The sequence below is a fragment of the Halichoerus grypus genome, chromosome 6 (assembly GCF_964656455.1).
Source record: "Halichoerus grypus chromosome 6, mHalGry1.hap1.1, whole genome shotgun sequence".
Classification (NCBI taxonomy): Eukaryota; Metazoa; Chordata; class Mammalia; order Carnivora; family Phocidae; genus Halichoerus; species Halichoerus grypus.
The window spans coordinates 100,006,751-100,023,333 of record NC_135717.1 but is presented as its reverse complement, the minus strand read 5'-3'; the positions used below and the strand labels follow the sequence as shown (position 1 = coordinate 100,023,333).

The following is a 16,583-nucleotide window of genomic DNA, read 5'->3' as shown; positions in this document are numbered from 1 at the left end:
TGCTGTGCAGAAGCTTTTTATCTTGATGATGTCCCAAAAGTTCATTTTTGCTTTTGTTTCCCTTGCCTTTGGGGACGTGTCTTGAAAGAAGTTGCTGTGGCTGATGTCAAAGAGGTTACTGCCTATGTTCTTCTCTAGGATTTTGATGGATTCCTGTCTCATATTGAGGTCTTTCATACATTTTGAGTTTATCTTTGTGTATGGTGTAAGAGAATGGTCGAGTTTCATTCTTCTTTGTATAGCTGTCCAATTTTCCCAGCACCATTTATTGAAGAGACTGTCTTTTTTCCACTGCATATTTTTTCCTGCTTTGTCAAAGATTATTTGACCGTAGAGTTGAGGGTTCATATCTGGGCTCTCTATTCTGTTCCATTGATCTATATGTCTGTTTTTATGCCAGTACCATGCTGTCTTGGTGATCAGGGCTTTGTAATATAACTTGAAATCAGGCAACATGATGCCCCCAGCTTTGTTTTTCTTTTTCAACATTTCCTTGGCGATTCGGGGTCTTTTCTGATTCCATACAAATTTTAGGATTGCTTGTTCCAGCACTTTGAAAAATGCCATTGGAATTTTGATCAGGATGGCGTTGAAGGTATAGATTGCCCTGGGCAGCATAGACATTTTAACAATGTTTATTTTTCTGATCCATGAGCATGGAATGTTTTTCCATCTTTTTGTGTCTTCATCAATTTCTTTCATGAGTGTTCTGTAGTTCCTAGAGTATAGATCCTTTACCTCTTTGGTTAGGTTTATTCCAAGGTGTCTTATGGTTTTTGGTGCTATTATAAATGGAATCGATTCTCTAATTTCTCTTTCTACAGTTGCATTGTTAGTGTATAAGAAAGCAACTGATTTCTGTGCATTGATTTTGTATCCTGCCACATTACTGAATTGCTGGATGAGTTCTAGTAATTTGGGGGTGAAGTCTTTTGGGTTTTCCACATAAAGTATCATGTCATCTGCGAAGACAGAGAGTTTGACTTCTTCTTTGCCCATTTGAATACCTCCTATTTCTTTTTGTTGTCTGATTGCTGTTGCTAGGACTTCTATTACTATGCTGAACAACAGTGGTGAGAGTGGGCATCCTTGTGTTCCTGATCTTAAGGGAAAGCTCTCAGCTTTTCTCCATTGAGGATGATATTCGCTGTGGGTTTTTCATAGATGGATTTTATGAAATTGAGGAATGTTCTCTCTATCCCTACATTCTGAAGAGTTTTAATCAGGAAAGGATGCTATATTTTGTCAAATGCTTTTTCTGCATCAATTGAGAGGACCATATGGTTCTTCTCTCTCCTCTTATTAATGTGTTCTATCACATTGATTGATTGGGTCAACCAGGAAATCAAAGAAGAACTTAAACAATTCATGGAAACCAATGAGAATGAAACCACATTGGTCTAAAACCTATGGGATACTACAAAGGCCGTCCTAAGGCGGAAATACATAGCCATCCAAGCCTCACTCAAAAAAATAGAAAAATCCTGAATTCACCAACTATCTTTAAACCTTAAAGAAATGGAGAAAAAAACAACAAACGATGCTTAAGCCACATATTAAAAGAGAAATAATTAAGATTAGAGCAGAGATCAGTGAATTAGAAACCAGAAATACAGTAGAGAAGATCATCGAAACTAGAAGCTGGTTCTTTGAAAGAATGAATAAGATCTATAAACCTCTGGCCAGACTTATCCAAAAAAAAAAGAGAAAGATCCAAAATTAATAAAATTAGTGAATGAAAGGTGAGAGATCATGACTAACACCAAGGAAATAGAAACAATTATTAGAAATTATTATCAACAACTATATGTCAATAAATTAAGCAACCTGGAAGAAATGGATGCCTTCCGGGGAAACCTATAAACTACCAAGACTGAAACAGGAATAGACAACTTGAATAGACCAATAAACAGTAACGAGATTGAAGCAGTGATCAAAAACCTCCCAAAAAACAAGAGTCCAGGGCCTGACAGATTCCCTGGGGAATTCTACGAAACATTCAAAGAAGAAATAATACCTATTCTACTGAAGCTGTTTCAAAAAATAGAAACAGAAGGAAAGCTTCCAGACTCATTCTATGAGGCCAGCATTACCTTGATCCCCAAACCAGGCAAAGACCCCATCAAAAAGGAGAATTTCAGACCAATATCCCTGATGAATATGGATGCCAAAATTCTCAACAAAATCCTAGCTAATAGGATCCAACAGTACATTAAAAGGATCATCCTCCACGACCAAGTGGGATTTATCCCTGGGATGCAAGGGTGGTTCAACATTCTTAAATCAATCAATGTAAAAGTATGGCATTTGGGGTGGAACCCAGAGTTTCAGGTGGGGTCCGGCCAGCACAAGGCAGATGATTATTTTAGTAGAAGTTTGGAGAACAGTATTACCTAAAAGGCAAAAGAAATATTAATATGTAGTGGCATTCATACCACCTTCCACCTTTCTCTTCATGTTGCTCTGGAGTCATTTCTACCAGGTTCTTTTTTGTTTGCTCTTGGGTAAAACTCTCTAAAGAGTCTTAATTAGTATCTTTCTTATTCCTGTTTGTAGCCCCTCATCTTTTATCTTGCTAAGACCCATATAAGAAAATCTTCCTGAAAGACTGTTTTTAATAAACTGGTGCTAGGTTTCACACACTTAATTCCATTCTGATTCCCTGACAGACAGTATCCGTGTTCTGTAAATACACCAGATTTAGGCAGGCAGCAAAGATATTAGACTCATGAAAAGTTGTTCCTCTGTGTTCCATGTGGCTAAAATTGGTGTTTGTGTGGCAGAAATGTTTTCTTTGCCTTTGTAACTGATTGTTGTTTCAAAGTCAAGGGATTTGAGTCATTAGAAAGCACCTGAATGGGGGGTGGACTGTGGTCAATGTTAGCTCCAGACTATATTTTTTCTTTTGAAGAAGTTTCCAATTTCAAGATTCTCTAATGACCAATGGTACTCTAAGCGATGTATTGGCAGAATGAAATTAGACCAAGAAATAATCTAGAGGTGCACCTAACGCAGTGTCATGTCATTGCCCCATCAATCACTACTTAGCTGGATAACTCAGAGTATTTTATTTTCAAATAGATCACTTGATTGAGCCATTCTCTCCCTTTACATAGCTTACCAAATAGGTTGGAAGTAGGAGTAAAAGTAAAATTTATATGTACTTTGAGCCACACTTTCTAAGTTCTTTAATTTGATGGAATTGAAATTATCTTTGGTTGATGATTTGATTCTAGAGTTTCCTTGACTTTCTTAAGTTGAATGAGCCTTTGAAATGTCTTATTTTAAAGGGTTCTTTTTATATTAGCTAGCATTGCGGGCAAGTGAATAGTATAAGGTACTCTATAAACCTTATCCTTCGTGTGGCCCCTTTCCCTCAATTGTAATTCTATTTTTCTCTTCAACTTTCGGGCCAAGTTATAGTGGTGGTGTCCACGTGTAATGAATACTTGTTTGGCTATTCTTGATTGATGGTTGTTGATCCCTATGCTGCATCCTACTTTCAGCTCTTTAAATCATTAACAGCATTTGTCTTAGTTCGTTAATTCCTTCCTGAAACACTTCTCACTTGGTCCCCAGGATATCATTTCCATTCTGCTTGCCTCCCTCCTCATTGCTCACCCTTTCTTACGTTTCTTTGCTCTTTCCTCCAAATCTTTCTAGATTCTCAGTATTGGAATGTGTCAGACTCAATCTTAGACTCACTCCCCTCTGTCTACAATTGCTTGCTTGCTGATCTCAATACTCTCCTGTCTTTAATACCAGACTGATTGAAGCTTGGATCCTTCTCCTGATATCCAGTCTCACATATCTAACTGCCTGTAGGACATCACCACTTGGCTATCTAACTTCAAGCTCCCCATTTACTCCTATATCCCACTAAAAATGAATTCCTTCTCAAGTCTCTGGCATCTCAGTAAATGACAATTCCATTATTCAATCTAGGCATTCTAGCAAAAAGTCTTGGTGTTATCTATAAACTTTGTTTCCTTACACTTTAAATCCATTCCTTAAGCAAATTCTACAAAGTTTAGCCTTAAAATATTAAAAATCTGACTACTTCTGAAGACTTCCATCACTACCACCTGCTCCAAGTTGCCATTAGCTCTCATCTGGATCATTGCAGTAGCCTCATAGCCTGTTTCCCTACTTTCACACTTGCCCCCCTTCTTCATCTATTCTCTATTCTTCATCTATACAGTAGCTGTCATGATTCAAAAGAATAGGAAGAAGAATGTTGGCTCAGTTCTCTTCTGCTTAAATTCCTCCTGAAGTAAAACATCTGCATGATTTGGCCTCTCCCCTGATCACCCCTCCCCTCCTCCATGTCCACTTAATTTCCCCTAACAGGTCTCTGTTCCATCTAATGACCACCTTGCTGCTCCTCAAATATGTCAAACACACTCCCATCTAAGCACCTTTGCATCTGCCTGGGATGCACTGGTCCTCCAGGTATCCTCAAGACTTCTTTCATGTTCCTGCTTAAAAGTCTTCAAAGAGGCCTTCACTTACCACCCTGTGTGTAGCAGCTTTTTCCTTCTGCCCCCCACCCCTTCGCTTGCTTCATTTTTCTTCATAGAACTTATCCCCATGTGACATTTTTATATACATTTGTATTTGTTCCTACTGAAACAAACAGAGGGCAGGGATTTTGTCTGTTTGGTTCACTGCTGCACACCTGACCTAGAACAGTGTCTCACACATAGTAGGTAGTCCATATGTATTTGTGAAATAAATGTCTACTGAAGTGAAAAATACTTAAGAAGTCAATTTGAAAACAAAGTAAGTGTAGTCTTAGCATCGAATTAAGTGGACATATCAATGGAATGAAATAAATAGGCATAAACAGATTTTTACATATGTAGATACTAATATATCATAAAGAAATTATTACTCATTAGTAAGGAAGTGATTAGTAATTTTCAGGGATGAGCAAACTTTCTCCATGAAAGCAAGGTAGTTCATATTTTAGCTTTTCAGGCCACTATTATTACGGTTATAGCAATTACTAAAGGGAAAGGAGCCATTGACAATATGTAAACAAGTGGCTATAGCTAGATTTGCCCCATGGGCTGTAGTTTGCTTACTCCTGGTAACATTAAAGTGATAATATAAGCTCCATTAGGGTAGTGATTCTTGTATATTTTATTCATCGATAGATCCCAGGTACATAGAACATTCTTGGCATGGAATAGACATTCAACAAAAATTGTTGATTTGAACTAAATCAAAATGCCATTTGAGGACACTGGCTATTTGGGGTGAAATGAACTCAGTTCTTAACCTAAATCATATAATAGCGTAAATTGCAATTAGATTAAGATTTTAGAAATAAATGTGGAACAATAAAAATGGATGGAAATGTAGGTGGCTATTTATCTGTCTTTGGATGAGAAGGTTCTTTTTAAGCATAAAAGTAGTGAATGAGAATAGCTAAGGAAAATAATAGACGTTTCATTTTTTGAAAATTTCAAATTTAAGTACATAAAACATCACACATAGCAATAAAAAAATCAAAATAGAAAAAAGTTACTAATATTTCTAAAAAGACTTAAATAATCTTTACATAAAGAACTTGGGACGCCTGGGTGGCTCTGTCGGTTGAGCTTCCGACTCTTGGTTTTGGCTCAGGTCATGATCTCCGGGTTGTAAAATCGAGCCTCATGTCTGACTCCATGCTGAGTGCAGAGCCTGCTTGGGTTTCTCTCTTCATCTCCTTCTGCTCCCCACCCTCTAAAATAAATAAATAAATCTTTAAAGGCCCAATGCTTGAAAAAGAAAAAAAAAAGAACTGATCTATATAGATAGATAAGAAAAAGCACTAACAATCTAATAATGAAATGGTCAAGACCCAGGCATTCATGACTTATAGGGGAGGAAATACAAGCAAACCCTTGAAAAAAATAGTCAACTGTTAATAATTTTTTAAAAATACAATGAAGAATAAGATCCAGTTTCTAACTATCAAAGTTGTAAGGGCAAAAAGATAAAAGTAAAAAGATAATATTAAATGGTTCGCATACTTTGCTGATGAGACTGTAAATTCATGCTGTCTTTCTGAAAAGAATTTTGGTAATACATTAAAAGAGACCTTCATACCTTTTTAATGTGTCAAATAATTTACTTTCCATGAATCTGTCCTCAGGAAATAATTAGAAATGATATCAAGGATTTATGGTCAAAGAAGTTCAACATGCTGTTATAATAATATACAGTAAGAAATAGTTTCAAAATTTAATAATAGAGAAATGGTTCAATAAATTATGATATATCTATAAGATTGATGTTATAGAGTCATTGAGATTATTTCTTGAGGATTTTTAATAATGTGGGAAGTACTAATGGTTGAGTGATGAGTATAAAAAGGAGAAGACAAAACTGGTTATCTAGAATAATTTCAGTTACATAAAATACACATGGTAGAGCACAAAGATTAGAAGAAAGGATTCTAAGAGGATAACCATGGTTTTATTTGGATTTTTGTATTAAAGATAATTTTTGTTTTCTATTTTGTGATTTTCTGTATTTTTTTCAGGGTTCCTACAATTAATATATATTGATATTAAGAAAAATATTATCTTTTTAAAAAATGAGTTTAGAATTCTAAGAAAGCCAACTGAGTGTATGAACCGATGACTCACCTTTTAAAAAGGAGATGTTTAAAAAGCAAATGTTTGGAAGTTTTGGCCTCATGAATGAAGAGATGCAAATTAAAATAAATATGTGATATCACCTCAGCTATTTAGAGGAACATGTCTAGTGTCTACAAGGAATACAAAAACGATCCTTAGGATTTGTATTCCTTGGTCTATGTGATCAAAAGTATGTTACTGGCACTAGAGCTCTCCTATCCTGCAGGGTAGAAGCTTGCCACATTTAAATTTTAATTTTAATTAGGTAAAATAAATCGGATGGACAATCCAGTTCCTCAGTAGCACCGGCCACCTTTTAAGTGCCCAATAAGTACAAGTTTGACATCACTTATACGGATTTCCATCACTGCAGAAAGTCCTATTGGACAGTGCTGCTCTAGCATTTAACTTTTCAAATCCCATCTGTCATTTTGGAAGAGTAGCGGTGACTTTAGAGTGGAAGAGAGAAGGGACATCATATATGCAAGGGGAGAAATGTCAGGCATAATTATGTCTAGAAATGTTTCATATTTGTTTTTCAGCAAATGATTTTATACCTACTGTGTGCTGAGGTCCTGCATGTGCGGTGGTGAGCAAGTCAGACTAGTTTCCCAGGTCCAGGGACTTATATTCTACTGGTGGAGACAGATTTTCCTTGCTCTTTCCCCCAGAAACCTCCAGGGCTGTTTCCTCACTTCCTTCAGTTTTTTGTTAAAATGTTGCCTTATCCAGAGAGGTTCCCCAAGCAAGTTAGGTAAAATAGTAATCCTCCACCATACCCACTCCTCCTGTAGCATAAAAAGGAGCTATACTCCTCCTCCCTGTACAGCTTGCCCTTCTTTATTTTTCCTCTAGAGTATCCTTTTTGCTCTATTTTCCACTTATATTATGTATTTATTAATTTGTCTTTTGCGTGTCTTTCTTGATTAGAATAAAAACTCTTATGTAAGAGTAGGGATTTTATTTTGTTTGGTTCACTGTCCTAACTCCTAATCCAATATTTAGCTTTAATTAATTAATTTATTTATTTTTTATTTTTTTATTTTATTTTATTTTTTTTAATTTTTTTATTGTTATGTTAATCCCCATACATTACATCATTAGTTTTAGATATAGTGTTCCATGATTCATTGTTTGTGCATAACACCCAGTGCTCCATGCAGAACGTGCCCTCCTCAATACCCATCACCAGGCTAACCCATCCTCCCAACCCCCTCCCCTCTAGAACCCTCAGTTTGTTTTTCAGAGTCCATCGTCTCTCATGGTTCTTCTCCCCCTCTGACTTCCCCCCCTTCATTCTTCCCCTCCTGCTACATTCTTCTTCTTCTTTTTTTCTTTCTTAACATACATTGCATTATTTGTTTCAGAGGTACAGATCTGAGATTCAACAGTCTTGCACAATTCACAGCACTTACCAGAACACATACCCTCCCCAGTGTCCATCACCCAGTCACCCCATCCCTCCCACCCCACCCCCCACTCCAGCAACCTAATTTATTTTTTTTTTAAGATTTTATTTATTTATTTGAGAGAGAGAGAGAAAGAATAAGCAGGGGTAGCAGCTGAGGAAGAGGGAGAAGCAGGCTCCCCACTGAACAGGGAACCTGCCCAGGGGCTCGATCCCAGGACCCTGGGACCATGATCTGAGCTGAAGGCAGACACTTAACCGACGGAGCCACCCAGGCACCCCAATATTTAGCTTTAATTTAAATAATAATAATTTAAATAAATAATTTGAAAAATAATGATACATGGAGCTTGGGATTATTTTAATATTTTATAATATTTTACAGATTTTTAAATATTTTAAAAATTATGATACATGGAATATACCAGAGAGATATAAATAGTAATTAGTGATATAAGACAAACCTCAAGCAACCTAAGGGTGAGATAAGAAATCACTGTTCAGTAAATGTTTGGAGGACAGTTGGATGGATATCAATATTGGAAAAAATTGATCAGAATCCAAAAATCAGGTCACTACAGCAGCAAACTCCTAGATAGCGTAAATAGTTAAATGGGAGTCAGGATGCGTACAGGGATGGAGGAGGACTCCAAAAAAAAAAAAACTAGAACAAAATGTGTAGAATATCCTTTGCTTTTGTGGAAGGGAGGTTTTTTCTTCTTTATATTAAATAAATAGAAACAATCTAAATAAAAAATAGTGCCTGAATGCTAAGAATTATTTGACACAATGAAATTTAATGAAATGAACATTCTAAATAAAAAAATCAGAATGTGAAAAATATATGTGAAATGATAATCCAAAAGAGCTTATTATGAAAAATATGTTAAAATGCTATGTCATGTGTCAGTCATTATCCAGGTCTCACTTAAAGTGGTTAGAGGATTTTGAATCACCCGTACGTGACAAAATATCGGCATGAAGTGATTATGTGGAAAGTGCCAACCCTCATTAGCAATGTCAGAAACACAAAATAAATTTTAGGTGTCATTAAATAGGCAAAAATAATGATAATTTACAGGTGGGAACAGTCAGTTTCCGTGGGAACCAGATGGCATCCTCCAGGAGGTGTGGGCAGTGTGAAAGGGACCAAGAAGGCACAGGGGAGCACCCTGGAATTGGGGACACTGCAAAGCTGTTTGCACCCAGGCATGAAGGGGCAAAGGCAGCGCCATTGTTACTGGGGATACTGCTGAAGGGCTCAGTGGGGGCTGCACCCAGAGATCCAGACATTGCCAGAACCTCTGTGAGGGGAAGAAGATGGAGTTGGAAGCAGAGGTCCAGCAGGTCCCTGAATTCTCTCTCTCCTACTCTGTTCTGCCAGTGCTTCACATCAGCTGATCCCAACCGGAGCCTGAAAACAAGAGCTAGTTGGAAATAATGAGGGACCATCCTGTATATCCACACATAGGTTGTTGATAACATTGTACATTTGTTATTTTAGAGGATCAGCCCAGCGACAGTACAAAACTGTTTCTATATCCTCATCTGGTGATTCCTCTTTTGGTAGAATATACACCAAAAATCTGAAAGTAAATATAAGAATTTTGCACAATTCGTTATAGTTGCGAAAAAAAAATTAGGGAAATCACATAAAAGACTAGCAAGAAGGAAATAACTAGGAAAATAAGAAAATGATTTATATTTTTGGTTATGTATACCTCAATTTATTCCAAAAATGGATTTAAAGCATGATGATGCATGGTATGATGGAATAAATATTACCTTTTATTTTTATTTATTTTTAGTTTTTGCAATTCCTCAAAGTTCCAACTTTATTTATCTTTATTATGTTCCATTAGCCAACATATAGTACATCATTAGTTTTTGATGTAGTGTTCAACGATTCATTAGGTGCATATAACACCCAGTGCTCATCACATAACCTTTTAAAATAAGTGTTTAGAGAATCACACGGGCCATGCTTTGTAGGAAATAATGGTATGCGAATAATATGTGCAAATAGATCGAAATTTTGAAAATACATGTATTACACATCAAAGTTAATTTCATGTGGTATCATTTTTTTGAATCATTTCCGATCTTTATTGGAACGAGGCAGTAAAAATAAATGAAAGACAGAATGGATAAAGAAATATTGTTATTTTTGGGGTTCTTTTTCTTTCCTGGAAAGTTTTAAAAGATTTTAATAAGTAAAGTGGCTTCTTGCATCTCTTGCCTATCCATGATATTGCAATGTAGGATGCAAGTTTCTGGAGGTACAAAAATATTATCATTCATATGGGGCAGAAAAAATATCTTGAAAAATTGTTAGAATTTCTTGTTCAAATGAATTGAGGAATAGGTTCCACATTGCTTTGTAAACCCAGGATTTTGAGGAAAGTCTTTATCTAGAAATAGATTACTTTTACTAATCCTCTGACGAAAGCAAATTTCTGAGTGGTGCTTTAGCAAATGTCCAGTTGCAGGTAATTCAGGGTGGTACTGCAATAGCTCAGCAGAGCCCCCCACAATTGTGTGAAATGTCACTGGATGAGGAAGAAGCTTATTTGGGCTGGTTATGGGAGATTTGGTCGGCTACCTCTTCAACTTTAACATATTTTTATCCTGTGAATCAGGAAATTTCAGTATCAAAGCCAGTGCTGGAAAAATACTAAACGAAATAAATCCTATGTCATATCCATCATGGGAAAACTAATTTTATATTAGTGCTGAGACCACACTCAGTTTTAGTCCCGTTGTTCCACAAATATAGCCTAACCCAGAGTGAACCTGAAACAACATAAGAGTCCTGTTCTTTCTTATTCTTTCATTTTTAAAGTGAATTGATTCATGCATGTCCCAAACATTAATTGAACATGTTGTATATGCCAGGCATTATGTTACCTGCTTGAATGCTGGCTAAAAGATTGCATAATTTGACATCATTTATTTCCTTTAATTGCATTGTTCCCTACAATAACTGTGAGATTAGTTTTCATACAACCCTGTGAGGGAGGTGTCACTTAATAGACGAGGAAAAAATGAAGAGCCCTGATGGGAAGTGATTTAGAAGCAAAGCAATCCCCGTACTCTTTCTTTTACCTGCATTCGGCAAATACTGTTATTTCCCCAACCAAAACATTGGGACACACATTTGAGAAGGGAATTTTTCTCTTTTGTGAACTTATTTGTGTGAAAGGTTTTTAAAGCAATATCAAATTAAGTTATAATTACTTATTCTTTTTGATGAATCACCTTACTGAAAAGAAAAAGAAATGATGTAGAAATTTGGATTGTCTAAGAACATCTGGAACATCTGGCCACCATATTTCCCCACCATCACTGTGAATATTTAAATGTTTTTACTCTGCCCCAGTTTTTTGGGGTTTTCTCACACCCTATGCTTTTCCCCTCCACTTTTTTCTTCTTTTTATCTTCATGGTTCTTTTTATTAGCCAGCTTTTTTTCATTTGTTTTTAATCATGTATCTTAGCTTTTGCAATTTGTCTACCCTGACATATTTGGAAATTTGTGGTTTGTTTCACAAAATGACCAATTTCTGCCTCATTTTATCACATAAAAAATCAGGGCAGAAACCAGGCCTGTATTCTTTTCTGGTTTATCCTTAGTGCTAGTATTGTCTCTTCTTGCTCAGCCCTACTCAAGGAAAGAAGCATGCAAAGGCACACTTTGGTGCTTCCCGGAGCATCTATGCTATGGATGAAAAGGTCTGAAGTGTTGGAAAGAGTTATATCTTCTTGTAGCTTTCTACTTCCCTTGCCAAATATTTTCTGTTTGCATCCTCCAATTTGGGCCAGGTTTTATAAGTGAAAATATGTAGAGATATAAACCACCATTAATCACATTCACCACTTTCTTATGACTGTTCCTCTTTGATTTCCTCACATTGAGTGGAAGATGGAAGGGCGTTTCCAGCAAAGCCATGCTTAAGAACAGAGGGAGAAGGTTGGTGTGCAAAAGTAGGGAGAAGCAGAGCAGGAGAAAGGGACTGGGGGCGTTTGTGAAAGAATTCTTCCAAGGATGAAATGACAACCAAACTTAAAGGAGCAGCTATGGCAGAATGATACAATTTTAATGGATGTTTGGCAGAGATATGTCTATTCAAAGCAACTTTCAAAAGCAGAAGAAATGTTATAAATAACAATTTCAGAGCAATTTTTACAAGGTTTCAGTACTGAGTTAGAATTCAAAGATGTGGTAGAATGTATTGAGTTGTTCAATTTTTCTCTCCAGGTTTGCAACACAACCACAGACCGGAAACACGCAGACACCTTCTTGGAGAAGTGTGTCACTGAGTCAATAATGAACATTGTGAGCGGCTTCTTTAATTCCCCCTTTTCAGACAACAGTACCAGCCTCCAGGTAACGTAAACAAACACAGGAGCATTCTGTCACACAGAGTTTATTTACCTTATTTGAGTAGGAATAAACTTTAATCTGGTCAGGAAGTCATTTCCTACACTTCTGAAGGTCACTTTTCTCTCATATTATTTACTATTATGCTGTTTCTGAATTTACCAAGCTTTATTTTAAGTAAAGAGGCCCCATCTTCAAATTGAATTATTCCTGTTCTCCCTCCAAGTATAACAGAAGCATTCATATCAGTATATTGGCTGTTTGCCAAGTGTTGCAATAAATGATTCTTTCAAAGGATACGCATTTTGACTCAATAAATTCCACCTTAGTAATTAGCAGGAATTTATATACTAAGAATTAGTCTGGAATTAGAAGGAATTTATATACTAGGATTTTCATTCAAGTATTTATAATACTTAAAAATTGGCTTCGACCTTAAATGACCACAAATAGAATAGCTAAAAAAATTATGGTGTGTCTGTAGGATGGCTTATTACATAACAAATGGAAATCATGTTTTAAAAGAAATATGTATGACTAAAGAAAATGATTGTGAAGTAATATTAAGTGAAACAGTCCCCAGAATTGCATTAGAGTATCATCCAAATCTGTATGTGTAAAGAACATATGTGCCTATATACATAGGAAAACTCAGGAGGTAAATATCTTCAAAATGTTCATACTGATTATCTCTACATGGTAGGAGTATTGGTGATTTTCATTTCTGTGGTTCCCCAAAATTCTATAGTGATCATGTATTACCCTTATAAAAATATCATTTTGAATTATACTTTCTTTAGGGAAAACTTTTAAATTACTAGAACCATATGAAATTGTTTCTGTAGGTCAAAATTGTTGTCTCCTGTCCTTGCACATCATATGAAACCAAAACATACAGTCAGTCAAATAAACAAACTCAGAACACCTGCTCTACTTATACTCGGAAACAAAACAGAGATATTAAAAAAATATTTAAATTCATGTCATTGGCTTCAAGAAATGCCAATTTTTTTCTGATTAAGTGTATAGTTAAAATGCAAATAATCGATTTTCTATAGTGTCTGGCATGGTGCCTGTCATGAAGTGGGTACATAATAAATAGTTGTTGAATGAGATACTCTGTCAGTGGTGCTGACGCTCAAAAAATACTGCGTTGTGTTTTATTTTGATGAGCCTTTTTGCTAATGCACAGATGCCATGTTAGGAGTGTTAATGGCTTTAGTGGCCTATTTGCCTACTTTCTTTCTGTTTTCAGACACATCAGCCTGTTTTTATTCAGCTGCTGCAATCTGCCTTCAGAATTTACAATTGTACCTGGCCAAATCCCACACAGAAATCCTCCGTGGAGTCTTGTATCAGAACTTTGGCCGAAGTGGGTAAGTCAGAATGTTGGGTTTTACTCACTCTTACATTTTGTGAAAGAGATTGGACTTTTGGCTAGTAGCCAATACAAGCGGCTTTCCAGTTTACAACTTAATAAGAAAAAGCAGGTACGGTTTCTCCAAAGCTGAAGAGCAATGACCAGCAAACAGTTCTGAACATTGTGGCGTACTTTGTGGGAGGGGAAGATGATTCTTGTATTTCTTTTTTCAAAATTTCAAAATTTATTTATTCTTAATTGTATTTCTAATTGTAATATTGCATATAACACTTTAACACCGCTCGGTAAGATTTTACAGGGATGAGTTTAGTTTCGTTGTCGTCTCAGATTTCGTTATGGAACTGTCTTGTCCATTAAGTAGCCTGACATACTAATACCTTCAGAGGGCAGTGGGACCTTTTAAGGGTTTTTTAGTTTTCCAGTTTGGTCTGAAATCCATCAGTATTTACTAAGGGCCTGTTGTGTATAGAAACCTTCAGAAATTACAAATGAAATGGAAGGCAAGGGGATTACAGCTAAGGGAAGGTTAGTAGATTTTAGAGGGAGTTTCTCATATATTCCTCTTTCCTTCCTTCCTTCCTTCCTTCCTTCCTTCCTTCCTTCCTTCCTTCCTTCCTTCCAAAGTTTTCTTATTTATTTATTTATTCAAGAGAGAGCACAAGCAGGGGGAGCATCAGAGGGAGAGGGAGAAGCAGGCTCCCTGCTGAGCAGGGAGCCCAATGTGAGGCTCAGTGCGGGGCTCGACACAGGGCATGACGTGGGGCTCAATCCCAGGACCCTGAGATCATGACCTGAGCCAAAGGCAGATGTTTAACTGACTGAGCCAGCCAGGCGCCCCTCTGAAAAATCCTTTCTTTCAGGTTAATTAGGGCCATACTCCAGATGGTGGAGGGGAGGCAGGAAAAGAAATAATGGGCTTAAAAAAGCAAACAGAGGAGCTTGGCCATTCTCTCAACTAATACAGCACCGGGAAGGGCAGTTTATAGTGTTTGTCATCACCGCTGACATTTATTGAGCACTTGCCATGTGCATTGCTAAGCAATTTGCTTGATTTGTCTCATTTAATGCTTGGATAGGTTCTTTGATAATTTACATTGTACAGTTGAGAAAAACAGAATTATCCAGATTAGGTAACTTGGCTAGGGCTATAGTATATGCTCAGTAAATATTTGATAAATGAATCAATGATTTAACTAATTAATGGCCATTTAAAATTTTTTGGTCTTTCCCCCATCTGCAGTTTGACGTAAGTGACTGTATATTAACAAGATTTAATGACTGCTCAACTTTAATTTGAATAAATAACCTAAGATAACCTAAGAGGATCAATTTAAAAATTTTAGAACTAAGAAGAGTTCATCTCAGTGATTAATTATAAATAAGTATTAAACTGGAAAGATTTTCTATATACCAAAAAGAAACAGTGTGTAAAACACATTATTCACAATAATAATGAAAAATAATAAATACTTAAGACAAAAGTTAACAAAAACATGAGAGAAGAATATTATAATACTATTTTGAGGGCTATAAAAATGTTTAATAAAGGAAGAGCTTTACTATTACTGGATTTAAAAGTTCCTTTTGTGAAGATGCTGGCTCTCCTCAAATACTTGATAAATTTAATGCTTCAACCTGCCTGGGAACCCTCCTCCACACACATCCTCCCTCCTCACAGCCCACTTGGGCTTAGGTACCACATGCAGGGCCAGACCCCACCAGGATGTGTCCCTTGGCAATGTGCCCCTCTGTGAAGGCATCGTCCTTACCTCCCATAGGTTCCCTCAGGCTGCTGAGGGATCTTCTTTCCACGGCCGTGGCCTCTGACTCTGCTGGCTCACTCCTTCACATGCATCCCCACATCATCCTTGGTACCCTGTGCCAGGCTGTCCTCCCAGCGGCTGACCTGCTCTTTACCCCGTCAAGTTCTGATTCTCCACCGTGGGCAGCCTCCTATGCAGGCACCTTCCACTTCTTTTTGGAGTCAGAAGCTCTGGATCACCTCATCCCTATGTGCACTTCTTGCCCAGCGCTGACGCTTAACTTTGCTCTGCTCCTCCTACAGACTTTAGGACTGAAACTTTCAAGAAGGGGAGAAATAAAGGAAGAGGCCACAATAGGTATCGTGTTAAAAATAAAGAAGGACACAAAAGAGAAGCTAATTCTTACTTTAAAAAGATACACATAACAAAATGTCCAGAAGGATATAAGTGAAATATTAACATTGATTATCTGAGTGGTGAAATTATAGGTGAATCTGGTTCTGTTGTTCATGGTTTAGTGTAACCTCTGAGTTTTTAATAATACACTTTTTAAGCTATAATGAAACAGTACTAACAGCATTTTTATTTGGATGAAGTCATCTGGGAAATAGACTAACCATTAAAAGATAAAATCCCAAGGAAAAACAAAGAAATAAGATGATGCTCTTTCTTTTTCTTTTTTTTTCTTTACATAGGAATACATTGTCCTAGCTGCCAAGTATATTTCTGTATTTTAACATTTTAAGGCAGCCTCCCCTCTTCTTCCTTCTTTCTCTCTCTGTCCTCCTCCTCTTCCACCTCCTTCTTTTTCTTCTCGTCCATCTTGTCCTCCCCCTCTTGCTCTCTCAGTATTTAGCAAATGCAATGGGGGGGGGTGGGGAACACCAGTTGGCCCTCCACAGAGCATAGAAGGCATACTGTTCAAAACATTTAAAAATTGAGATGAAGAACTTTCAGCCACAGGGGAGACCCCATGCTGTGCTTTCCATCTGACTTCCCACTTTAGTGGTGTTTCTTGT

At 36.8% G+C, this 16,583-nt stretch overlaps 1 protein-coding gene and 1 long non-coding RNA gene across 11 annotated transcripts in view; one reads left to right on the top strand and one right to left on the bottom strand.

Annotated features, from left to right (window-relative positions):
• The window catches only part of LOC144382353 (uncharacterized), a 162,301-nt gene extending 146,592 nt beyond the window's left edge, over positions 1 to 15,709 (bottom strand). For all 4 annotated transcript variants that reach the window (XR_013449116.1, XR_013449118.1, XR_013449115.1 and 1 more), the window contains exon 1: positions 15,571 to 15,709. This is a non-coding gene — a long non-coding RNA (uncharacterized LOC144382353). The remainder of the gene's footprint in view (positions 1 to 15,570) is intronic.
• Positions 1 to 16,583, top strand: part of ITPR2 (inositol 1,4,5-trisphosphate receptor type 2) — a 494,379-nt gene that overhangs the window by 228,258 nt on the left and 249,538 nt on the right. For all 7 annotated transcript variants that reach the window (XM_036080194.2, XM_078075789.1, XM_078075790.1 and 4 more), the window contains 2 exons: positions 12,298 to 12,426; positions 13,676 to 13,796. In XM_036080194.2, coding sequence (XP_035936087.2) covers positions 12,298 to 12,426; positions 13,676 to 13,796 — 250 coding nt within the window. The remainder of the gene's footprint in view (positions 1 to 12,297; positions 12,427 to 13,675; positions 13,797 to 16,583) is intronic.